The 27,858-nt window shown below is 32.4% G+C and overlaps 2 protein-coding genes across 2 annotated transcripts in view; one reads left to right on the forward strand and one right to left on the reverse strand.

Moving 5' to 3' along the window:
* LOC144835629 (lymphoid-specific helicase-like) overlaps positions 1-18,274 on the forward strand; it is a 156,820-nt gene extending 138,546 nt beyond the window's left edge. The window contains exons 8-11 of the mRNA XM_078690709.1: positions 16,461-16,577; positions 16,862-17,021; positions 17,203-17,487; positions 18,198-18,274. Coding sequence (XP_078546835.1) covers positions 16,461-16,577; positions 16,862-17,021; positions 17,203-17,487; positions 18,198-18,274 — 639 coding nt within the window. The remainder of the gene's footprint in view (positions 1-16,460; positions 16,578-16,861; positions 17,022-17,202; positions 17,488-18,197) is intronic.
* On the reverse strand, positions 5,713-8,127 carry LOC144834588 (uncharacterized). Its single transcript, XM_078689441.1, has 4 exons — positions 8,045-8,127; positions 6,722-6,754; positions 6,045-6,545; positions 5,713-5,780 (listed from the first exon to the last, which is right to left on the reverse strand). Exons 2-4 carry the CDS (start codon positions 6,729-6,731, stop codon positions 5,713-5,715), a joined length of 579 nt encoding a protein of 192 aa, XP_078545567.1. The 5' UTR covers positions 6,732-6,754; positions 8,045-8,127.
* Positions 18,275-27,858: the final 9,584 nt, after the last annotated feature.

A 27,858-nucleotide genomic window follows, 5' to 3' on the forward strand; every position in this document is an offset into this window, starting at 1 on the left:
CGACGCAGATCTTGAGCTCCTATTGGATCGCAGCGACCTTGTTGGGAATAACGCGGGAAAAAAATTGAAACCAGTAAAGGAAAATGAAGTGTTTAAGGTTCTGGAATCCTGCGATGAGAATGTCATGGAGTTAAAGATCTCAGTACTGGGTTCACATACTGTATACCCAATATTGCACAAATTGAAATCTGGGATTGTTAATGGTATTTATGACATTTATTTCTATGCAAGTAGTTACTGTTGTTTTCTGCACAGCACAGTGTTCAGGTTTAAACTATTGTTAACACCAATTGTTATTACAAGTCAGCACAGTGTTCAGGTTTAAACTTATTAACACCAAGTGTTATTTACAAGTCAGCACAGTGTTCAGGTTTAAACTATTGTTAACACCAAGTGTTATTACAAGTCAGCACAGTGTTCAGGTTTAAACTATTGTTAACACCAAGTGTTATTACAAGTCAGCACAGTGTTCAGGTTTAAACTATTGTTAACACCAAGTGTTATTACAAGTCAGCACAGTGTTCAGGTTTAAACTATTGTTAATACCAAGTGTTATTACAAGTAAGCACAGTGTTCAGGTTTAAACTATTGTTAACACCAAGTGTTATTACTCTTACAACATAAAGAAAATCGAAGACTGTACACAAATATATCTGAACATTAAGGAGAACTTTTAATTATTCCAATCTATATATTTTCACCCTTAAATTTATTTTATACAGAATTATATTTCACTATTTCTACATCATAACATAAAAAATAAGTCTACATCCAAAAATATATTTAAAAACACACTAATGAAACTAATCATTGATATCAAACTATATTATATAATGTCTTCATTGTTTGATTTTTGTCATTTTTAGTTTTACAAATTCTACTACAACTTTTTTCTGTTGTTGTTACTGTACCAAAGACATCTCATAATGTGTTTATTTGTTAATTTAATTTCTAATTACGTTTTCATTTAATAAAACTGCTTTTGATAACAAATTACGTTTCATCGTTATGTTCATGTTATGTTTTGTAGTTTCAAGTTGTACCACTTTAATTTTAGTATTGGATGGTTAAAACCATCCAATACTAAAAGTAAAGGGTGAAATTACATTTACGATTTAATATTATTTTATCACATAATATTATCACATAATTACTTTAAAACACGCACAACCAATTCTATACAATATATCAAGTAAAAAACATTGCATTATTATAAAAGAATCATTTTCATTTAATATGGCAGCTCAGTTTATAAAGATTATAATGAATAAGAAACAAACATTCTTGTTTATCTGCATGCTACAGCTGTTAATAATTATTACTTTCGTTGATAGTGTGCCGCGGGCGGAAGTACGCGCGCGCGCTCCATCGATGAAGGTAAGTATGTCCAAATAAAATGTTTAAAAACATTTTATAAAAGCTAATGTTTTAGATTATCATATTGATTTAATCTACTATACGATTTATATTATAAAAGTTCGTTTTTTTATTGAATACAAATTTAATGTTAGAAATGCAATTATTTGCGATATTAAAAATTGACACCTGCTTGCTGCGAGATATAAAAATGTGTCTGTTATATAGTAGAAGTAACATACGTTATCAGTGAAAACTAATAATGACGAAATGTAATATTTCTTATTGCACACTTTTCAGACACGTGACGAACGTCGTCAGCTGATAGATTGCAACGCCTCATGCCAAGCTCCCTCAGCTTAGGACACATAATGAGTAATGAAGACATTGTATTAACATCAATGTTGTGAAGTTTACTATCAGAGATAGCGAGACCACGTAATGCTAATTGAACTTGTTTGAGAGAACATTCTGATACAAAGTCATTAAATACATCACGTGATAGATTCCGAATCAAAACAATGTCACATTTATCTTCAATGCCTAAAATGTGTGCAATAACTCTTCCCTTTCGCTCCAATGCCATCTTACTACAAAAGTCACCAACACTACGATTATCATATCGCATACAATACAATTGCATAATTAGACGTATGAAATGCCCATCACATTGTACACCTGGACTAATGTAATCAATAAACATTCTTATGGAGGTAGATATATCATCCAAATGATTATTTATTTCTAAATCTTTGCTTGTCATGTAATTAATTAATTCATTTACCACATCATCTTTATGTTGTTTTTTAACAAAGTTTAAATATCTCGGCAGATAGCGATATGTTGACAAACGATTTGTAACCCAGTGCTTGAGGAAACCGCCAGCTTTATCACCAAGGAAACCAATTGCAAACTCTCTCGCTCTGTATAAATTCTTACTCTCTCGTATCACCTCCCACTCATCATCATCCAATGGTGTAAGTAATGTTCGTACATCTGAGCACTCATTCTCCATACCTTCACTTTCACATAATTTGCACAAGTAAAATCCCACCAATGACTCTACTATCAATTTGTGAGGAGGCACAAAAATGATTTCAAAATTCGATTTTAAAATCGGTGCTTCTTCGTAAACAAATCCAAGTTTCACGGACATATCAACCAAATCTTTAGTCGTATGTTTATCATTCAAATCTTTCATGTTTATTGAAAGTTGATTTACTTTCAAGCTATCATACATACATTTTCCTAGCAATATCATAGCATTTACGTATTTTGCTGGTGTGTTTTCAAATTTAGAAAGCTTTGCGAATTGTTCCTGTTTGTTGAACTGATTTAAAATGTTACGAAATATTTCTTTAAAAAGTTCAGCTTTATCTGTAGGAAGGCTTTGACTGTCTTGCCATAGCAAACAGATTGAAAAAAGCAGCATGGGATTTTTGCACATTGAATATACGTCTTCATGCTTACGTGTTCGCCTATACCTATCGCCTATGAACATATATAATTCCTTTATAAGGGATTTTCCCAATTCTGGTTTTTCAAAAAACTCAAAATGTTTGTCAATATACTCTCCTATGCTCTCGTCATTAAATCCCTTAACCCTTACATGTACGTCACTCTTTTTTACGAATTCATCTATGTTTTCTGATCGTGAAGTAAGAATTACGGTACTGTTTTTTAAGTTGTTCTTGTTGAACAGACTAATTACGCTTGGATTATTAAATCTTAATTCATCTAACCCATCTAGTAGCAGTACAACTTTATCGTCATTTTTCTTTATGAATTTCTTAATTAAACGTGGGTCCTCTGGGATATCTGTATCTAAATTAAAATCTGTCATATCAATTTGCTTAACAATTTGATCGAAAATGTTGTCATCCTTTTCTAAATCCCTTACACTTAAAAGAAATACAATTTTACCTTCAAATAATTTAATTGATTGAGTAGCCGTAGCCCAGTTGTATGATAAATGCCTTAATAAGGTAGTTTTGCCTATCCCACCCTCCCCATCTATAAGAGCTCTACATCCAGGTGTGGAGCTGATAACATCTACCACTTCTGTTAATGTTGTTGGTTTGCTTCCTTTATTATTTTTAGCTTCTTTGCGTAGTTCCAAATCAGTGAACATCTGCGAAATGTCAACTGTGTATCTACCACGCATTGTTGCTGGTGTAAAATTACTGGCCTGACTACACAATTCCCTTTGTCTTTGAAGCAGATATTCTTCTATCTTGTCTAGATGCGAAGAAAAATGGCGAAAATAATATTTAGTAAAATAAATTTATTTTATTTAATAAGGATCTTGCAATTTCTAGTACTGTAATTACTAATAATAAGTAGTGCTCTGGAGCCGCGCAGAGTAGTAAACCAAGTAAATAATATAGAGGGCGACAAACACAATTTATTATCAATCAGAAATAAAACTCGGTTGAAACGACTGGTGGTCACCAGCAAATCTGGTAAACCCTCCAGCTAATGATCATTGATGATGGCCGCTTATAAGAAGAAAGCAAGGCGGTCGTTTTTTTTAAACAAAGGTCCAATTTTGTAAAAAATATAAAAATTATAATTATGCTGTCGATAGTAAAATTACATTAGCGTGAGTAAATTTCGGTACTCCATTAACTGTTGACTGTTCTACATAAGCTGTGTGTGTTTCTACTAGCTGGAAGTTTTACTAAAGCTGCTTTTTCTAGATTCACTGTTTACGACATTAGCGTTGTAACACGCATATTATATTCATTTTTTTTGTAGGTGAAATAATAAATGAGTTGTACAGTAGTAGCCTATAACAAATTAAAGATTTTTCATTCATCTCATACTAACAACTTTTGTTCTTAATACGAAAGCAATAACAAATAACAGATATAAAAGAAAATGCGTTCAAAGTGATAGTTTTGACATTTAATTTTATAGGAAAAGTTAAAATTGGAATTAAATTTGCTTTTATTCAAAATTGAAATATTGCAGGCGTGTACGAATAATAATTTAATTAAAAACCTTACCATTTATCCTAAATTAAAATTAACTAGTAATTGTCGTGGAGCTGCTGTTTGAAACACACGTTTGCAATATTAAATATAATTGATTTTACATATTCTATTCTTTGGTCTTTCGTGAAAAGAGTTAAATGATACACGACCCAGGGTGTGACATGTTGTTTTTTTTTTATTTTTAAATACCATGCATGTATGTTATTAGGTTAAAAGGCTATTTGTTGCGTAAGATATTTATGATTGAAACTGAATTCACAATTCTCTACGTCATAATCACATTTATTTATGATTATCCTTAATTTGATGCCAAATGGCATGATACAATTGTTCATTTATAGGCCTTAATTAATGCTGTATCCATGAAAATCAAAGGGATTATAGAGGGCGGCATACATAATATATCATTATTCATAACGAAATTTTAAACAATGTTATATAATTTGAACTAAGATGATTGTAACTGCAGTACATGAAATATTACGTTGAATTACTATTTTTTAATTTGATTACAAAATCTCATTAATTGTTTTATGAAGACATTTTATTTTCAAATTAATTATTTTATAATGAGCAAGACGATGTGATTTTATTATTCATTCAATCTTTTATCTCGGAATCTCTGGTCCATAGAAATTAAAATTACATATAAATGAATTAAAAATAAAAATTACTACTACTCATCTTATGTTTTTTAATGCTTTAAGAATGTTTGATTGTTACAGAAATGTAGTATGAGGCCAAGTATTCACTTTAAAATTTTCCCATGTATTGTTTACTTTTTTGCCAGATCAGAAACTTTAATCACACACTTTATGGACTGAAGTAATTATTGTTGCAACTTTCGGTTTTTCATTGAATTGTAGTATAGGCGGAATTATAGAGGGCGGCAAACACAATTTTCAATCTATCGGAACTAAAAAACGTCCTCTGAAAATCTAACCTTTTAGTAGACCTATTTGTATTCAGTAAACTACAAACTTTGTAATGCGGATTAGAATTAAGCTTATTGGATCTCAAAGAATAATAATATGTATAATATGAGTCTTACTTATTATGATGTTAACAACATTTTGTTTTTAAAACAATGAAGCTTCCTAATTATTATAATATCGTTCTACATGTGGTCTATAATTTGAATTAAACATCAAAAAGGATTTTGTTTAAATATTATTATTCTGAAAGCAACTAACCTGTTTCTGAGTTAACCTCTTTTGACATTCTTTTTCCTTCATTACTGGTCGCCACTTGCCCTGTTTTAATAATAAAATAATAAGAACAAAAATTAAAAGACAATTACGGTATTAATATTTAAAAAACTAACGATTGAGAGCAAAATTATACGGTACATTATTAGTAACTAAGCTGTTTCTGATTTACCTTTTTTTCGCATTCCTTGTTCTTCATTACTACTGGTTGCCACTTGCCCTGTTTAATAAATGACAGGACAAAACCTGAATTTAGGCTACAATGATATTCTATACCGGTATACTTCTTTAAAATATCATTTATTAAATTAATTCAACACAAATATTTTTCATTGTATATACAAAATAATAATTAACATAACAAAACAACAGCAATGTATTAACATGCACCTTCAGTCGGCGGACATGGATTTAATGTTGTCAGACTGTTTTTTTATTTCTTTTTACCAAATTAATGTTTTTTACGCTTTTCGCACTAACATACCTTCAGTCAGAGGTGTTACTCTTGATTCCAGTCCAACTTGTCTTAAATTGTTAATAAATTCTTCAATTTTTTCTTCACAGATTATTTTTCTCTGTTCCAAATCCAGAATCATACTCCAAGCATCTTTATAATTCTTTAACGCACTACCATTGTACAATGCATCGATTCTGTCCACATCAGCCTGTCTAAGTCCATTTCCGAAAGCTACAATTTGTAGTCGATATCGAGTGAACTTTGTAATTTCTTGAACTTCAAGAAAAGAATGTTTGAGACGATCGATGACACCAAACTGTTCAGTTACTTTTATTGTATCGTATAGCAATAAACGATTGTCTGAACTTAAACGTCCATTTGCCCTTAATTCCTGTAGTAAGTGTATTGTGTTGGTGGCGCTGTCTATTTTAGATGCTGCAATCAAAACTTGGTACAAAACTTTCAGCTTTGTGACGAGATTACGTTCATCATACCAAGTTGAAACCTTTACTAAATCTAGATCAAAATCTATAAAATGGTGAAAATAGAACAATATTAAAAAAGTGTATTATTATTTAATGCAACACTGATTACTGTATATAATCATATATGTAAAGCGGACCGATCTTTTTTATGTCGGTACTTATTATACTAATATGTTTATAATATTGTAGTCTTTAAAAGTGAATACATTATCAGTGTACCTGTTGCCATTTTTCAAATTTCTGTCTTCATTCCTGAAAAATAAGTGTTTAAATCGGACCATAATTCACAAATATATCTACTTCCGATAGGCTATGGTATATATACTTATGAAGTGATGATTGTTTCATACTAAGTAATAATCAATGTAACGATAAGATCAATGATTGAACTGTCTGCAGTTTGTTTATAGTCAATAAGTGTGGAGCATCCCAGCAATAATGTTCTTTATGTCTTGCTACCCGTGCGTAGGATTGGCCAGGACAGGTTGGGCATCAGTGACAAACTGAACTCAAAGTAACTTCACAGTAATGGAATATCAGTCAAAATTAAACGAATTTACTGTATTACACTAGCATAGTTAAAATATAAAAACAGAAAAATAAGTATGCATCTGATTTGTTTATTGTGATGGCCACATTCTGGATTGAGAGATGAGAAAAATGTTTGCTTGTTCTTTATAGGGTGTACGTTTAATTAACAGGAACATGTCATTTTCGATCCACAACCACATACTCGCTCCCTCCCATTAAACGTAAAAATAACTATAGTAAGTCTATAAATGGGGTCCGAGTAAATTTAATATTATTGTAGTTGGCGGTGTTAGTATTGCGCAGAACGCAAGAGGAGTGAACAAACATTTATGATTATTATCAGGTTCAGTATTCACCCGAGGATTATGATCAGGTTCGGTAATCACCCGAGGATTATCATCAGCTTCGGTAATTACCCGAGGATTATGATCGGGTTCGGTAATCACCCGAGGATTATGATCAGGTTCGGTAATCACCCGAGGATTATGATCGGGTTCGGTAATCACCCGAGGATTATGATCAGGTTCGGTAATCACCCGAGGATTATGATCAGGTTCGGCAATCACCCGAGGATTATGATCAGGTTCGGCAATAACCCGAGGATTATGATCAGGTTCGGCAATAACCCGAGGATTATGATCAGGTTCGGCAATCACCCGAGGATTATGATCAGGTTCGGCAATAACCCGAGGATTATGATCAGGTTCGGCAATCACTGGCAAAATGAGATTGAATGTTAGCCTTGTATAGAACCGTACTTAAATATAAAAAACATACATAAGTATTAAAATTATCTTATAATATGATATATTGTTTGCTGTGATGGAATTCTTTGCAAACTCGCTGTTTGTTGACGATTATGTGTGGCACAAGAATAGTACGTTCAGTGATATTAACAAGACATATACCACAACCCACACATGGAAGCATATTATCAGAATTATGCCTATATTCTCATATCATTGTTTTGCAAATAAATTAAACTATATTAATGAAATGTTGTAAACTTACAATTGGCTTAACTGGATCTTTGTATATGGACTATCAATACAGTAAAATGTGACGATTTGTAGCAGCAACTGTGCCACTCCCTTTCACGTCAACTACTGTGTAATTATGATTCATCACTCCACGTATTATGTATGCTATATTGACTTTGGCTGTGACGCCACCAACTGTCTTTCTGTTGAAACACAATGTACACGATTATAATTATATCGTCGTCGTACGACGTCTATTATTCCATTCAAAAATCCCTAGAAAGTATTTTTAGAAAATTACCTAGATTATTTTAGTATATATTATATTCATGGTATTTTTTATTTGCAAAAACATTAAAATACAGTGGCAGCCAAAAGCTGAGATAAAGTATCTTTTACAAATTACAATTGAAGATTAGTAAATGAACAGCAATACAATTACATGGTACTTACTAAAACTAAAATTTGTAATATTAAAAGGGCAATTTGTGATTGCAGATAATATTTACGATTAAAGATTAGTAAATAAACAGCAATACATTATATGGTACAGGTAGCCTACTTACTAAAACTAAAACTTGTAATATCAAACAGGGCAATTTGTGATTGCAGATAATAATTACGATTAAAGATTAGTAAATTAACAACAGCAATACAATGGTACTTACTAAGGCTAAAACTTGTAATATTAAAAAGGGCAATTTGTGATTGCAGATAATAATTGTTCTGATATGCATTGTACCAACACACATTTATACAAATGTGTAAATTGCAAAAGAACTATCAATATTCATTTCAATATTCCAATATTCATTTCGTAGCAACAATTAATGCGCGCCACTCTCTTTGAGGTCAACATCACGATCACATGTTGCTATTGACTTTGGCCGTGACGTCACAAAAGCTGTTCCACAGTCTAGTGCAGGTCTTTCTGTCTTATTCACTCAAAATTCTACAGAAACTATTTTAGAAAAATACTTACAATTTCCTTCTGAAATGATATGGTTTTATCGAATATCGATTTAAATAATATCAATACCTATAATAATAGACTTTTTGAAAAAAGTTGGTGCCTATCGTTGAGTTTATTAAAACACACACTTAAAATTATTGTTATAGTCTTTTTTTGTTATCACATACTAAAACTGGGTTGGTTACTGAGTTTGGGGTTGGTTCTTCCATGTTCGGCTTTGTTTTCGCCGCCGAGTTAAATATACTTATAAGGATTTTGTGTGAGTTCAATGATGAGCGACATGAAATGAACAGAACAACAACGGTTTTCAAGTCCTATTTCATGAGTAGGCCGTAGAAGCTGATGCCACAATAAAATAAGAATTATAGGTTCTTGAGTTTAATATTTTATCAAAAAGTACCGACTTCCTTTGTGCATTCATGCGTGATGTTTCAATAATCACTAAAAACAAACACATGATTTGTTAGTTCAAACTTCGTATTAAACCATATTTAATGATTTATGTTTTTTTTTTTGTACACATGTACGGAACAAATTTTATTTATTTGACCTATTATAAAGTGCTATAACTTAAACAGACACACTCTGTGTAGGCGCGGATGCTGAAACCTCTGAACATTCCGTCATGTCAAAGGTCAAATGAACTACAATGAACGGTTTTGATTGCATACAACAACTTATTGTACACTATCAACATAAATATGTATATCTTTAGAATGAGTGACTAACAGACAGATTACTGTAGGTAGTCGTCGAGTGTAGCTTGTTGAAGTACGTCAATATCCTTGCATTTCGACTGTTACAACATTCTACGCAGATTTTAAAGCAGGAAACATTGATCAAAGATGTACTCATTCTTGCTGAAAACATCTATCCATATTTTCGGTAAAAATGATGACTTTCGATTTTCTAACATTTCGATTTAAAAACTACATTGTAAAATGATGATGACGATGATGATGATGATGATGATGATGATGATGATAATGACGATGATAATGATGATGATGATGCACATGTATCAACAATGCATAATTTGTGTTTCACCGAATAAGGAGTGACGACGAGATTGCGAAGTAAAGAGTGGCTGCACTGACGTCGTCACATTAGGTTTTTTAGAAACTTCAGTAAATGAAGGACCTTTAAACACATGATTTGTAGCAGTTGTACAGTGTATTATTTTGATATTAACGTTTTTATTGAAGTCAAATATGATCTATGATTGCAATCTGTATCATAGTCTACATTGTATTCGCTGTGTAATCGTATTGAGTTGTTTTTCTTCTCGTTATACGTCACAATGGGTTCTTGTTACTAGCACGCTATAAGGAAGTTATCAAAACGATCTCTTTTCCGACCTCTTTCCTTATAAATCTAAACTGGCAGAATGTTGTCTTTTTGGTGAAGGAAATAAAACTAATATTTAAAAGAAAAATGAAACAAATTCCAAGATCAGATCTTCAGATTATTATTACATCACGCATAGAGGCCTATCATAACATAAGGAAGTTAAGCACAATATTATCTTATAGCCATCTTGTTTATAATAGATTAACATTTCTCAACTTAATTGTTTCTGATGTACTTGTTTACAACAGTGTTTATAAGAATAAATGTGCAATAAAATATTCTATTTATCAATATTTTCCTAAAGCTCTGTCCACACTATCAAACTAGTTTGACAAAAAAATGGTGATGTGCCCAAATATGGTAGTGATATGACATCATCGTGTCCATATATGGGCACATCACATTTGTTGTCACATACAATTTGATAGTGTAGACAGAGCTTAAGAAGCAGAGCATTACAAACTACTGAGGATCAATGATCATGTTTCATGTCTGAATCCACCTCTTTGTTTACCTCACAATTGTTTTTGCAAATAACGTTACACAGTATCGATGGAATAGAAAAAAGAACCAAACATCTATCCCATTAGTTTACAATGTCTTATTCTGACGTCATTACTATTCCCGTAAGCGGTATTGACGTAACGTTTTGCTTCCCCACAGTGTTGTCTGCCTCTAAGCGAGGTACAAATTGTTTCCTATACATTAGAAAGGCATTCTGTAACTGACTTAGTATTTTGCGGCATAGGCCTACATACCTTGACCCTTTAAGAAGAACATTTATTTTGCAGTCGCTTCATTTTTCAAACTTGGGGCAATTCATTCAGCATTCGAAGAATGGGAAACAATGAAAATAAAGACATATATAATAATATTACTCATGCATCATAAAGGCCAATTTACACAGACGGTAACGATATTGAAATATAGAATCTATGTTATTCCGTATGACCGTTTACACACAACGCGGAGCGGACGGACGGTTTCCGCTCATGATAGATACAGATTCTACGTGGGACAAGCTACGCGGTATTCCGCTCAGGATAGATACAGATTCTACGTGGGACAAGCTACGCGGTATTCCGCTCATGATAGATACAGATTCTACGTGGGACAAGCTACGCGGTATTCCGCTCAGGATAGATACTGACTCTACATGGGACAAGCTACGCGGTATTCCGCTTAGGATAGATACTGACTACGTGGGACAAGCTACGCGGTATTCCGCTCAGGATAAATACAAATTCTACGTGGGACAAGCTTACCGTCTGTGTTGGCCTTTATTGTTTTGTCAATACACATTACTCTTGTCGGGTTGGCGTGCCATACATTACCCATGTACAGAATGCATGTTGAAGAAATAGTAATCCAAGTTCTCAAGTTCAGTTTTATGTCCTTAATTGAATATATACTATGTATGTATGAACATTAATGTTTCTCGTTTTGAGTAGGGATTTAGACAACATTTATGGGAAAACGTTGATATTATAGTAAAGTGTATTTTCGGTAAAATGGTGAATTTAATCTAATATTTCGATTAAACACTATTACATGATGACGCACGCGCACACATGTATCAATAATAGCAAAATTTGTGTTTCCACGAAAAAAGAATGTTTAAATAGAGGGCGTCGATCTTGAATAAGGCAGGTCACAGCTTGCGTATACGTCCGTTTCCAGTGTAAACATGCAAAGCATTAAGATGAAACATCCACGCCTTAATAACTTAGATTTGAACATTAGTAGGCCTACAGAGCTTGATGATTTAGATTTTGACGAGATTGCGAAAGTATTAAAAGAGTGAGCACTGACGTCACATTAGGTTTTAAAAACTTCAATAATGGAGGACCTTTTAAACACATGCATTTGTGGAAGTTGTATAAACATTGTTTTAATTGTGTTAATTATAATAATATTAACGTTTTATTAAAGTCAAAATATGATATGAGATTTCAATCTGTATCATATTGTATTATTTCGCTGTGTAACCGTAATTGAGTTGTTTTTCTTCTCGTTATACGTCACAATGGGTTCTTGTTACCATCGCGATATGAGGAAGTTATCAAAACCATCTCTTTTCCGATCTCTTTCCTTATAAACCAAAACCGGCAGAATGTTGTCTTTCTGGTGAAGGAAATAGATCTAATATTACCTATATTTGTCTATAAGAATCAATGTGCAATAATCATTACGGCATTCTATTTATCAATATTTTCTAAGAAGCAAAACATACCGGGCCTGTAACTATGTTGAGGATCATGCGATGGTCATTGCATTTTGGTTGTACTCGCGCACAGTGATAATGAATAGGATACGATTAAAATCAGTGAGAAGCTTACCACGGTGCGCTATTATACCCATGTTGGTTGTACTCGCGCACAGTGATAATGAATAGGATACGATTAAAATCAGTGAGAAGCTTTACCACAGTGCGCTGCAATACCCATGTTGGTTGTACTCGCGCACAGTGATAATGAATAGGATACGATTAAAATCAGTGAGAAGCTTACCACTGTGCGCTACTATACCCATGTTGGTTGTACTCGCGCACAGTGATAATGAATAGGATACGATTAAAATCAGTGAAAAGCTTACCACTGTGTGCTACTATACCCATTTTGGTTGGACTCGCGCACACGGATTAATGAATAGGATACGAATAAAATCAGTGAGAAGTTTAGCACTGTGCGCTAATTAATACCCATTTTGGTTTAATACTATAGCGAACAGTAAAATGAATATGTCTGAATCCACCCCTTTCTTTACTCTACCTAGAACAATTGATCGATGGAGTATAGATTCCACACGAAAAATAACGCGAAATAATAACACGCGAAAACAAGTAAAGTTACTACGCGAAAAAATTAATAATTATTATAGCAATTTTGTTTCTTCTCATGCCTATTGCTTTTGAATATCACAATACGTTTTATTTGGCATCTGATTTGACTCTCAATCCTCCCTAAACAAAATATTTACCTTTTAGTTCGTGTGTCATTTTTATTTTATTATGTTGCCGCATACAAAATGTTGTATTTTCGTTTAAATTAATTGAAGCTGAAGTTTTTCAAGATTTTTCAAGAGCATTTGTTTTTACAATATTGACAATATAACAATACTGAACATTATGACTATGATTAAAACATTTAAAAAATAATTTATTAGGTTTAATTAAATTGTTTATTAATCAACTGAACGTCTTGTTCATGCTTTTGTTTCATCTCGTCTTGACTGTCATAACTCGCTTCTGTACGGCCTACCAACTTCTTATCTGTCTCCTCTTCAAAGAATCCAAAATTCCGCCGCAAGACTTATCACTGGCACTAAACGACATGAACATATTTCTCCCGTTTTTCGTGACTTACACTGGTTGCCTGTAGTTCAGCGCATTCGTTTTAAAATCCTGTTGCTGACATATAAGGCCATCAACGGATGTGCTCCAGCCTACATATGTGACATCATTACTCCGTCAACCAACTCTTCGCTTCGTTCATCCTGCAGACTTCTTCTAAAACCTGGACCCCGTTCCAGAACTCGGTTTTACGGTGATCGTGCTTTCGCTGTCGCAGCCTCAAAACTCTGGAACACTCTACCCCTCGAAATACGCTCATCAAAATCTGTAATCACATTTAAAACTAAACTCAAAACTCATCTCTTCAGAGAAGCATAATCACACGCTACTACTTGCACAGATCTTGGAAAACACAGCGCTTTGAAACCTTTGTCTCTTGCGCTTTATAAATGTTATTTATTATTATTATTATTATTAATGGTAACATGTTGCATCAACATGAGTATAACATATTACTGTACGTCACTCTTGGGTCATCATCAATATAGTTAAATTGTTTATTAATGGTAACATGATTGTATCAACATGAGTATAACATATTACTGTACGTCACTCTTGGGTCATCATCAATATAGTTAAATTGTTTATTAATGGTAACATCATTGCATCAACATGAGTATAACATATTACTTTGCGTCACTCTTGGGTCATCATCATCATAGTTAAATTGTTTATTAATGGTAACATCATTGCATCAACATGAGTATAACATATTACTGTGCGTCACTCTTGGGTCATCATCAATATAGTACCGTACTGCAAAATAATTTCATGATAAAAATATCGAAATTTGAACATTTGAAATTGAAATTTGGTCGTTCGATTTTACCATAACAACTCGCGCATAGTGAATATAACTATACGAAAACACACATGATCCTCGATTTAAATATTGTATAATATCAATAATAGACTTTTTAAATAAAATGTATTTGGTGACAAAATTACAAAACACCTATAAAACATTTCATAAACAGCAACACAATACCGGAATTACTTGTAATTTGTATGCAATTGACACGAGTAATTTGAAGGCAATTCCGGTTGAATCGTGTTTGTAGTTTGTTGATGCGCGCGTTGATCAATGAATTTGGACCTTCCCATAATGCATTGGTGCGTGTGGAATATAAGGTAGTCAGGGATGATGTCAGGAATTGTTTATTGATGATTTGTGAATTCTCATATTATAAAGTTTGCGGCCACGTGCACGTAGGCCTATATTTAGTTCTGAAAAAAACTGACGTGAGTTTCTTAACGTTTCGATCAGTATTATGCTTTGATCGTCCCATCCATAAGATAAATATGATCGTCCTTAGGAGCGAGGAGTAGTATTTTCTGATTCTCCTGAGGTTGATCAAAGTATAATGTTATTTGATTGAAACGTCGAGAAACTTAACAATCATTCATTTCAGAACTACGGTGGTATATATACGCGTGGTTTACAGTTACTGCAAACTTTATAAAACCATTTGATTTCTTCATGCAAACCTTAAAAAAATATCATATTCTTCCATTGTCTTTCTTTGTCCAGTCGGCATTCATCATCTTATACCTTTTACATATTTTCTATAGTGTTTTTATGCTAAAACTGGCATCTTTACTGTCATCATGATGATGACTCAGCATTATCACATCGTCACTGCGCCGACAATATTACAAAACAATTGTTGTTGTATTGTATTTAAATTCTGGGTTAAAAAAAAACGAATTTGGTTATATTTTAATATCGACATAGTGATAAAAATGAAATTGATAAAATAAATTATTTTTCAAAAACTGGTACGGTCTCATTGTCCGTTGAAGGCGCTCTTTGGTTTTTTTTTTATTTAAAACGAGTAGAGAGAGCAGGTGGAATGGTTTGGTGGTATCAATTCACACAGCGCGGCCTTTATGAATAATAAAAAGGTGTAGGCCTAGCCTGTTCTTCTAAGAGCCACAAAACTTAGGTAAGCTGGGTGTTTATAGTTTTTTTCTGTTTTGGTATTACGCTAGGCCTACTGGTGCCTGCCTGGCACCTAACTAACGTGACAATTATCACACACAGCCAGCCAGCCAGCGTACAATTTAATTGTACCACTCTTTTCTCCCCTAGCCCACAAACAACTCTGGAGAGTCGGAGGAGGGAAGTGTGACCTCAATGTCTGATCAGAATTGTCTTCATCTTCTCACAGCAGGATGACAGTGCGTGACATACGTGAAGATTACAGCTGCTACACACAAAAAATGGAGTTATTAAATACCTCCACCACGACCATGTAGACCTACATATACCTCCATATACAGAGACAGAACTACTGTCGTCTACATGGCTGTTGACAGGTAAGCACTCATGGATACAGAGTAAAGAAACAACTATGTTTTTGCCAATTTGTAAATGTAAATTATAGTTAATGCACAATTAATGGCTAGTTGACATTTCATTCATTCAGATTTTAGCAGCCACTAGGCCTACTGCATGCTGTATTATTACGTTTCTGTGGTTTTTTTTAAGAATGAGTGCAAGAATGTTTTTACTGATAGACAATATGTAAATATTTCAGAATACGTCAGAGTAACGAGAAAACTTAATTCAGTTGGAAAATGTGTTTGTCTTAATTTTTACACGTCCAAGTAATGACTATCTTTTTTAATACAATAATATCAGTTGGACTTGTAGCAGGCCACAGACCATGTTTTGTTTTGTTTTGTTTTTTCATAATAATAGCAGCCATGCATCATGTTAATTTGTTTTTCAATGATTACAAAATATTGTAAGATTGTTTTCTTTCCCAGATTAGTAATTTTAGCAATGATCCTGATTATTTCATCTTTCTGCTTTCAACAAGAGCTGGTGGGTTAGGCATCAACTTGACAACAGCTGACACAGTCATTATATATGACAGTGATTGGGTAAGTTAAATAAATAATTACTACATTTTATTACAGCGTGATCAATAATCTGACATACGATTTACACACAGAGTGCAATATACTTTTTAGCTGCGCACTTTTTGCACTCAAGTGCATGATAGTGAAAAAATAAAGAGCGCACTAGTGACTCATTTCAGCGCGTCTGATTGGCTACATCCTTGAACCCATGTTATAATAATTAGTCACAAGCTTGTGGTGTAATCTTTGTTTTAGTGTAGTGACTTTCAATACATTGTAAAGTAGCATTTATAGTTATATTATAGAATCCACAGTCAGATCTACAAGCCCAAGATAGATGCCACAGAATTGGTCAAGAAAAGCCAGTGATTGTGTACAGGTTAGTGACCATTAACACCATTGACCAGAAGATAGTGGAGAGAGCAGCTGCAAAGAGGAAGCTGGAGAAGATGGTCATTCATCAAGGTCAATTTTGTCTTTCACACCTCCCTAAAAACCCTCCTGAACAATAAACGCCTGGGGCGTTTATTCAAATGAATGCGTTAAATTAATCATATTGTTTTAGAGACTTCTACAGTAGTATGCAAACTTCTAGGCATTAATGGTTTTCATTCATTTCAAAAATTCATTATCTTGTTTTTTTTAGGTAAATTCAAAGGCAGTAAAACTATGGTGAGAGACTCAAAAGCTGTGATGGATCCCATGGAACTACTAAAAGTGTTACGCTCCACTGATCACTCTGGCATTATCAAAAACTGTGAAGAACAAGTCATCAGCGACGCAGATCTTGAGCTCCTATTGGATCGCAACGACCTTTTGTTTAAGGTTCTGGAATCCTGCGATGAGAATGTCATGGAGTTAAAGATCTCAGTACTGGGTTCACATACTGTATACCCAATATTGCACAAATTGAAATCTGGGATTGTTAATGGTATTTATGACATTTATTTCTATGCAAGTAGTTACTGTTGTTTTCGGCACAGCACAGTGTTCAGGTTTAAACTATTGTTAACACCAAGTGTTATTACAAGTCAGCACAGTGTTCATGTTTAAACTATTGTTAACACCAAATGTTATTACAAGTCAGCACAGTGTTCAGGTTTAAACTATTGTTAACACCAAGTGTTATTACAAGTCAGCACAGTGTTCAGGTTTAAACTATTGTTAACACCAAGTGTTATTACAAGTCAGCACAGTGTTCAGGTTTAAGCTATTGTTAACACCAAGTGTTATTACAAGTCAGCACAGTGTTCAGGTTTAAACTATTGTTAACACCAAGTGTTATTACAAGTCAGCACAGTGTTCAGGTTTAAACTATTGTTAACACCAAGTGTTATTACAAGTCAGCACAGTGTTCAGGTTTAAACTATTGTTAACACCAAGTGTTATTACAACATAAAGAAAATCAAAGACTGTACACAAATATATCTGAACATTAAGTAGAACTTTTAATTATTCCAATCTATATATTTTCACCCTTAAATTTATTTTATACATAATTATATTTCACTATTTCTACATCATAACATAAAAAATAAGTCTACATCAAAAAATATATTTAAAAACATGAACATGAAACTAATCATTGATATCAAACTATATTATATAATGTCTTCATTCTTTGATTTTTGTCATTTTTAGTTTTACAAATTCTACTACAACTTTGTTCTGTTGTTGTTACTGTGCCAAAGACATCTCATAATGTGTTTATTTGTTAATTTAATTTCTAATTACGTTTTCATTTAATAAAACTGCTTTTGATAACTAATTACGTTTCATCATTATGTTCATGTTATGTTTTGTAGTTTCAAGTTGTACCACTTTACTTTTAGTATTGGATGGTTAAAACCATCCAACCTAATTATAAAGAGTGAAATTACATTTATGATTTAATATTATTTTATCACATAATATTATCACATAATTACTTTAAAACACGCACAACCAATTCTATAGAATATATCAAGTAAAAAACATTGCATTATTATAAAAGAATCATTTTTATTAAATATGGCAGCACAGCTTATAAAGATTATAATGAATAAGAAACAAACATTCTTGTTTATCTCCATGCTACAGCTGTTAATAATTATTACTTCCGTTGCTAGTGTGCCGCGTGCGGAAGTACGCGCGCGCGCTCCGTTGATGAAGGTAAAGTATGTCAAAATAAAATGTTTAAAAACATTTTATGTTTTAGATTATCATATTGATTTATTCTACTATACGATTTATATATAAAAGGTCGTTTTTATATTGTATACAAATTTAATGTTAGAAATGCAATTATTTGCGATATTAAAAATTGACACCTGCTTGCTGCGAGGTTTAAAAATGTGTTTGTTATATAGTAAAAGTAACATACGTTATCAGTGAAAACTAACTAATGCCAAAATGTAATATTTCTTATTGAACACTTTTCAGACACGTGACGAATGACGTCAGAAGATAGATTGCAATCCCTCATGGTAAGCACCTCCAGCTCAGGACACATAATGAGAAATGAAGAAAATGTATTAACATCAATGTTGCGAAGTTTACTATCATAGATATGGAGAGCACGTAATGCTAATTGAACTTGTTACGTTTGAGAGAACATTCTGATACAATGTCATGAAATACATCACGTGATAGATTCTGAATCACAACAACGTTACATTTACCTTCAATGCCTAAAATGTGTGCAATAACTCTTCCCTTTCGCTCCAATGCCATCTTACGACAAAAGGCACTGACACTATCACGATCATATTGCATACAATACAATTGCATAATTAGACGTATGAAATGCCCGTCACATTGTACACCTGGACTAATGTCATCAATAAACATTCTTATGGAGGTAGATATATCATCCAAATGATTATTTATTTCTAAATCTTTGCTTGTCATGTAATTAATTAATTCATTTACCACAGCATCTTTATGTTGTTTTTTAACAAAGTTTAAATATCTCAACAGATAGCGATATGTTGACAAACTATTTGTAACCCAGTGCTTGAGGAAACCGCCAGCTTTATCACCAAGGAAACCAGTTGCAAACTCTGTCGCTCTGTATAAATGCTTACTCTCTCGTATCACCTCCCACTCATCATCATCCAATGGTGTAAGTAATGTTTGTACATCTGAGCACTCATTCTCCATACCTTCACTTTCACATAATTTGCACAGGTAAAATCCCACCAATGACTCTACTATCAATTTGTGAGGAGGCATAAAAATAATTTCAAAATTCGATTTTAAAATCGGTGCTTCTTCATAAACAAATTCAAGTTTCACGGACATATCAACCAAATCTTTAGTCGTATGTTTATCATTCAAATCTTTCATGTTTATTGAAAGTTGATTTACTTTCAAGCTATCATACATACATTTTCCCAACAAAATCATAACATTTACGTATTTTGCTGGTGTGTCTTCAAATTTAGAAAGCTTTGCGAATTGTTTTTGTTTGTTGAACTGATTTAAAATATTACGAAATATTTCTTTAAAAAGTTCAGCTTTATCTGTAGGAAGGCTTTGTCTGTCTTGCCATAGCAAACAGATTGAAAAAAGCAGCATGGGATTTTTGCACATTGAATATACGTCTTCATGTTTACGTTTTCGCGAATACCCATCGCGTATGAAAATATCTAATTCCTTTCTAAGGGACTTTCCCAATTCTGGTTTTTCAAAATACTCAAAATGTTTGTCAATGTACTTTCCTATGCTCTTGTTATTAAATCCCTTAACCCTTACATGTACGTTACTCTCTTTTACGAATTCATCTTTGCTTTCTGATCGTGAAGTAAGTATCACGGTACTTTCTTCTAGGTTGTTCTTTTTGAACAGACTAATTACGCTTGGATTATTAAATCTCAATTCGTCTAACCCATCTAGTAGCAGTACAACTTTATCGTCATGTTTGTTTATGAATTTCTTAATTAACCGTGGATCATCTGGGAGATCTGTTTTTAAATTAAAATCTTCCATATCCAGTTGCTTTACAATGAGATCGGAAATGTTATCATCTTTGTCTAAATCCCGTACACTTAAAAGAAATACAATTTTACCTTCAAATGATTTAATTGATTGAGTAGCCGTAGCCCAGTTGTATGATAAATGCCTTAATAAGGTAGTTTTACCTATCCCACCCTCTCCATCAATAAGAGCTCTACATCCAGGTTTGGAACTGATGACATCTACCACTTCTGTTAATGTTGTTGGTTTGCAGCCTTCATTCTTGTCACCTTCTTTCAGTAGTTCCAAATCAGTAAACATCTGTGAAATGTCAACATTGTATCTATCACGCATTGTTGCTGGTGTAAATCTACTGGCCTGTCTACACAATTTCTCTTGTCTTTGAAGCAGATATTCTTCAATCTTGTCTAGATGCGAAGAAAAATGACAAAAACAATATTTAGTAAAATAAATTTATTTTATTTAATAATGGCATTGTAATTTCTAGTACTGTAATACAATAAGTAGTGCTGTGGCCGCGCCGAAGTAGTAAACCAAATAAATAATATAGAGACAAACATAATTTATTATCAATCAGAAAGAAAACTCTGTTAAACGACTGGTGGTCGCCAGCAAATTAATCGTAACAACCGTTTAATGTAGAGCAATCCACTGCTTATGGTAAAACCATATCAATCATTGATGCTGATGGCCGCTTTTAGGAAGAAAGCAAGGCGGTCGCTTTTTTTTAAACGAAGGTTCAATTTTGTAAAAAATATAATAATTCTATGCTGATCGTTGATAGTAAAACTACATTAGCGTGAGGCAATTTCGTTACTCCATTAACTTTTGACTGTTCTACATAAGCTGTGTGTGTTTCTACTAGCTGGAAGTTTTACTAAAGCTGATTTTTCTAGATTCACTGTTTACGAAATTAGCGTTGTAACACGCATATATTCATTTTTTGGTAGGTGAAATAAAAAAGGAGTTTTACAGTAGTATAACAAAATAAAGATTTTTCAGGCATCTCAGTACAACTTTTGTTCTTAATACGAAAGCAATAACAAATAATAAAAAAATAATATAAATTGCGTTCAAAGTGATAGTTTTGACATTTACTTTAATAGGAAAAGTTACAAATCTAATTAAATTTGCTTTTATTCAAAATTGAAATATTGCACGCGTGTACGAATTAATTGAATTAAAAACCTTGTCATTTATCCTAAATTAAAATTAGCTGGTAATTATCGTGGAGCTGCTGTTGTATAAACACACGTTTGCAATATTAAATATAATTTATTTTACATATTCTATTCGTTGGTCTTTCGTGAAAAGAGTTATGATACACGACCCAGGTTGTGACGTGTTGTTTTTTTATAATACCATGCATGTATGTTACTAGGTTAAAAGGCTATTTGTTACGTAAGATGTTTATGATTGAAATTGAATTCACAATTCTCTACGTCATAATCACATTTATTTATGATTATCCTCAATTTTATGCCAAATGGCATGATACAATGTGCATTTATAGGCCTTAATTAACGCTGTATCCATGAAAATCAAAGGGATTATAGAGGGCGGCATACATAATATATCATTAATCAGAACGAAACAATGTTATATATTTGAACTAAGATGATTGTAACTACAGTACAGTACATCTCATGTTTTTAATGCATAAAGAATTTTTGATTGTTATAGAAATGTAGTATGAGGCCATTATTCACTTTTAGATTTTCCCTTGTATATTATTGTTGTTTATTTTTTCGCCAGATCAGAAACTTTAATCACACTTTATGGTTAATGAAGTTATTGTTGCAACATTCGTTTTTTCATTGAATTGTAGTATAGGCGGAATTATAGAGGGCGGCAAACACAATGTTTAATCCATCGGAAATAATAAAACGTCCTCTGAAAATCTTAAAAACTTTTAAGTAGACCTATTTTTATTTTAATTCAGTAAACAAGCTTTGCAATGCGGATTAGAATTAAGCTTATTGGATCCCAAAGAATAATGATATGTGTAATATGAGTCTTACTTTTTATGATGTTAACAACATTTCGTTTTTAAACCAATGAATCTTCCTAATTATTATATCGTTCTACAGGTGGTTAGGATTGGAATTAAACATCAAAAAGGATTTTGTTTAATTATTATTATTCTGAAAGCAACTAAACTGTTTTTTGATTTAACCTCTTTTCGAATTCCTTGTTTTAAATTATACAGTACATTAGTACCTCACCTGTTTCTGATTTACCTTCTTTTCGCATTCCTTGTTCTTCATTACTACTGGTTGCCACTTGCCCTGTTTTAATAATAGAATAATAATAATAAGAAAAAAAAAATGAAATACTTATTCTACCTAAAAAACTACCGATTGAGAGCAAAATTATACGGTACATTATTAGTAACTAATCTGTTTCTGATTTAAATCTTTTTCGCATTCCTTGTTCTTCATTACTACTGGTTGCCACTTGCCCTATTTAATAAATGACAGGACAAAACCTGAATTTAGGCTACAATGATATTCTATACCGGTATGCTTCTTTAAAAATATCATTTATTACATTAATTCACCACAAATATTTTTCATTGTATATACAAAATAATAATAATTAACATAACAAAACAACTGCAATGTATTAACATGCACCTTCAGTCGGCGGACATGGATTTAATGTTGCCAGACTGTTTTATATTTCTTTTTACCAAATTAATGTTTTTTTAGCTTTTCTCACTAACATACCTTCAGTCAGATGTGTTACTCTTGATTCCAGTCCAACTTGTCTTAAATTGTTAATAAATTCTTCAATTTTTTCATCACAGATTTTTTTTCTCTGTTCCAAATCCAGAATCATACTCCAAGCATCTTTATAATTCTTTAACACACTACCATTGTACAATGCATCTATTCTGTCCACATCAGCCTGTCTAAGTCCATTTCCGAAAGCTACAATTTGGAGTCGATATCGAGTGAACATAGTAATTTCTTGAACATCGAGAAAAGAATGTTTGATACGATCTATGACACCAAACTGTTCAGTTACTTTTATTGTCTCGTATAACAATATACGATTGTCTGAACTTAAACGTCCATTTGCCCTTAATTCCTGTAGTAAGTGTATTGTGTTGGTGGCGCTGTCTATGTTCGATGCTGCAATCAAATCTTTGTACAAAACTTTCAGCTTTGTGACGAGATTACGTTCATCATACCAAGTTGAAACATTTACTAAATCTAGATCAAAATCTATAAAATGGTGAAAACAGAACAATATTAAAAATGTGTATTATTATTAAATGCAACACTAGGATTACTGTATGTAATCATGTAAAGCGGACCGATCTTTTTTTATGTCGGTACTTATTATACTAATATATGTTTATAATTTATGAGTAAATACATTATCAGTGTACCTGTTGCCATTTTTCAAATTTCTGTCTTCATTCCTGAAAAATAAGTGTTAATTCGGATCATAATTCACAAATATATCTACTTGCGATAGGCTATAATGTATACTTATGACGTGATGATCTTTTTATACTAAGTTCAATGTAACGATAAGATCAATGATTGAACTGTCTGCAGTTTGTTTAGGCCTATAGTCAATAAGTGTGGAGCATCCCAGCAATTTATATAATGTTCTTTATGTCTTACCCGTGCGTACTTTAGGATTGGCCAGGACAGGTTGGGCATCAGTGACAAACTGAACACAAAGTAACTTCACATTAATGGAATATTAGTCAAAATTTAACGAATTTACTGTATTACACTATAGCATAGTTAAAATATAAAAACTGAAAGATGTATGTATCTGATTTGATTATTGTGATGGCCACATTCTGAATTGAGAGATGAGAAAAATGTGTGCTTGTTCTTTATAGGGTGTACGTTCAATTAACAGGAGGAACATGTCATTTTCGATCCACAACCACATACTCGCTCCCTCCCATTAAACGTAAAAATAACTATATATGTAAGCCTATAAATGGGGTCCGAGTAAATTTAATATTATTGTAGTTGGCGGTGTTAGTATTGCGCAGAACGCAAGAGGAGTGAACACCCGCTACATTTATGATTATGATCAGGTTCGACAATCACCCGAGGATTATGATCAGGTTCGGCAATCACCCGAGGATTATGATCAGGTTCGGCAATCACCCGAAGATTATGATCAGGTTCGGCAATCACTGGAAAAATGAGATTGAATGTTAGCCGTATAGAACCGTACTTAAATATAAAAAACATACATAAGTATTATAATTATCTTATAATATGATATATCGTTTGTTGTGACGGAATTCTTCAGAGAAACTCGCTGTTTGTTGACGATTAGTGTGTGGCACACACTAATAGTACGTTCAGTGATATTAACAAGACATTTACCACAATCCACACTCTATTCCAAATAACAATGGAAGCATATTATCGGAATTATGCCTATATTCTCATATTATTGTTTTGCAAATAAATTAGACTATATTAATGAAATATTGTAAACTTACAAATTGGCTTAAGACTGGACTGTAACTGGATCTCGTATCTGGACTATCAATATACCGATACAGTAAAATGTGACGATTTGTAGCATCAACTGCACCACTCCCTTTGACGTCAACTACTGTGAAATTATTATTCATAATCCACGTATATGTATGCTATATTGACTTTGGTCGTGACGTCACAAAAGCTATTCCACGGTCCAACGGTCTTTCTGTTGAAACACAATGTACACGATTATATCGTCGTCGTACGTATAATTATTCCATTCAAAAATCACTAGAAAGTATTTTTAGAAAATTACCTAGACTCTTTTTGAATAATATTTAAAAACTGCAGATTATTTTAGTATGTATTATATTCATGGTATCTTTTATTTGCAAAAACATTAAAATACAGTGGCAGCCAAAAGCTGAAATAAAGTATCTTACAAATTACAATTAATTTAGTAAATAAACATCAATACAATTACATGGTACTTACTAAAACTAAAACTTGTAATATTAAAAGGGCAATTTGTGATTGCAGATAATACTACTTTGTCTGATATGCATTGTACCCACACACACTTATACAAACGTGTACATATTCATTTCAATATTCCAATATTTATTTCGTAGCAACAACTGCGCGCCACTCTCTTTGTCAACTTTAATATCACGATCACATGCCGCTATTGACTTTGGCCGTGACGTCACAAATGCTGTTCCACAGTCTAGTGTAGGTCTTTCTGTAGAAGCACAATAGGGTTACTACTAAGTCTATACTTATTCACTCAAAATTCTACAGAAACTATTTTAGAAAAATACTTACAATTTCCTTCTGAAATGGTATAATACAAATCACAAATAGGATACAATTAAAATCAGTGAGAAGTTTTAGTACCACAGGGTACCATCTCCTGGTACCAATGTGCGCTAATACTTATGTTGATTTAATACTAGCGAACAGTGATAATGAATATGTCTGAATCCACCCCTTTCTTTACACTACCTAGAACAATTGATTTTGTATCGATGGAGTAGATTCCACACGAAAAATAACGCGAAATAATAACACGCGAAAACAAATAAAGTTACCACGCGAAAAAAATTAATAATTATTATAGCAATTTTGTTTCTTCTCATGCCTTTTGATTTTGAATATCACAATACGTTTTATTTGGCATCTGATTTGACTCTCGATCCTCCCTAAACAAAATACTTACCTTTTAGTTCGTGTGTCAATCATTTTATATTTTATTATGTTGCCGCATACAAAATGTTGTATTTTTGTTTAAATTAATTGAAACTGAAGTTTTCAAGATTTTTCAAGAGCAATTATTTTTACAAGATTGACAATATAACAATACTGAACATTATGATTATGATTAAAACATTTTAAAAATAATTTATTAGGTTTAATTAAATTGTTTATTAATGATAACATGATTGCATCAACATGAGTATAACATATTACTGTGCGTCACTCTTGGGTCATCATCAATATAGTACCGTGCTACTGCATAATAATTTAATGATGAAAATATCGAAATTTGAACATTTGAAATTGAAATTTGGTCCTTTTTAAATTCTGTTCGATTTTACCATAAAAACTCGTGCATGTAGTGAATATAACGAAAACACACATGATCCTCGATTTAAATGTATAATATCAATATATATTTGACAAGAATGACATTTGTACATCAGTTAATGTTACAGTACCTAACAATTAAAAAAATAAAAATCTCTCAATTAATGAGAGATAGGCCTAGGCTACTGTACTATAAATTTATAGTAGAAAATAACGATGACCAGGTTGATCGACATTGCAGTAACAATATCAAAGAGAAGATAATAATTCAATGTCTATTAAAAAAATAATTAAAAACTTTCAATTAAAATGAGAAATTTGGACAGTCAAAAGAAGACATTTTCCGATTATTATATGATGATATACTACTAATATACTACTAATCTTTTGTCTGAATGTGGGACGATTCGGCCGTATTGATTTATTTTGCAACTTGCATATAAAAATCAAGATAATTTTGGCTATTTTCATTTTTAAACTATGAACATATTGTTATTTGAGAGACATATTTTAAACTACTTATTATTTCTACATAATTTTATAATCATCTCAGGGCCGAATCGTCCTGGACAGGATGCAGACAGCAGATAAGAGCTCAACGCACTAATATTTAAAGCTGTAAAATGTCTCATTAGCAAGTTAGTATAAACAAAATTAAATTTGTTTTGTTCTTAACCCGGACTTATTGAGTGAGTGAGTGACCGAGCGGTTAAGACAGTTGAACCGTAATTACGTAGCCATAACATCAGCAAAGCTTCGAGGCTCCCAAGCTTGCTCTTTAGTTCTGGTGGTCCGAGTCTTCTCGGATAAGGACTATAAACCGGAATAATAGAAGTGAACAAAAGTATCACATAAAGCATTGTGATTTACATTTTAAGTATTACAATTTTTTTTATAAATGTATTTAAAAATGTAGATACTTTACCAGAATATACTAGTCAATTTATCTACTGTATCTGCATTTGTTTGCACAGACAAAACAATTAAAAAAAATGTGTAAATGTCTAGATGCCACTAAGTGTATACCATTAAATAATAATACATCAATTCAATTAATAATGTTTTCATTTTCAAACTACGAAAAAATGACTATTTTAAGGTTATATTTGAAAGTACTTGTTGTTTCAACATAATGTATATAAATTTTAATATCAAAACTTTCATTTTTAAACTATGAAAATATTGTTATTTGAGAGACATTTTAAACTACTTATTATTTCTACATAATGTTATGAATGAATTTAATTTAACAAGTTATATCCACTTATATGTATAAACATCATGTGTGA

Source organism: Antedon bifida, chromosome 2, assembly GCF_963402885.1.
Source record: "Antedon bifida chromosome 2, ecAntBifi1.1, whole genome shotgun sequence".
NCBI lineage: Eukaryota > Metazoa > Echinodermata > Crinoidea > Comatulida > Antedonidae > Antedon > Antedon bifida.

Coding starts and splice junctions, on each gene's coding strand:
- LOC144834588 (XM_078689441.1), bottom strand. Junction 5,781..6,044: donor AGTAACACCTCTGACTGAAG/GTATGTTAGTGC, acceptor TTTATTAAACAG/GGCAAGTGGCAACCAGTAGT.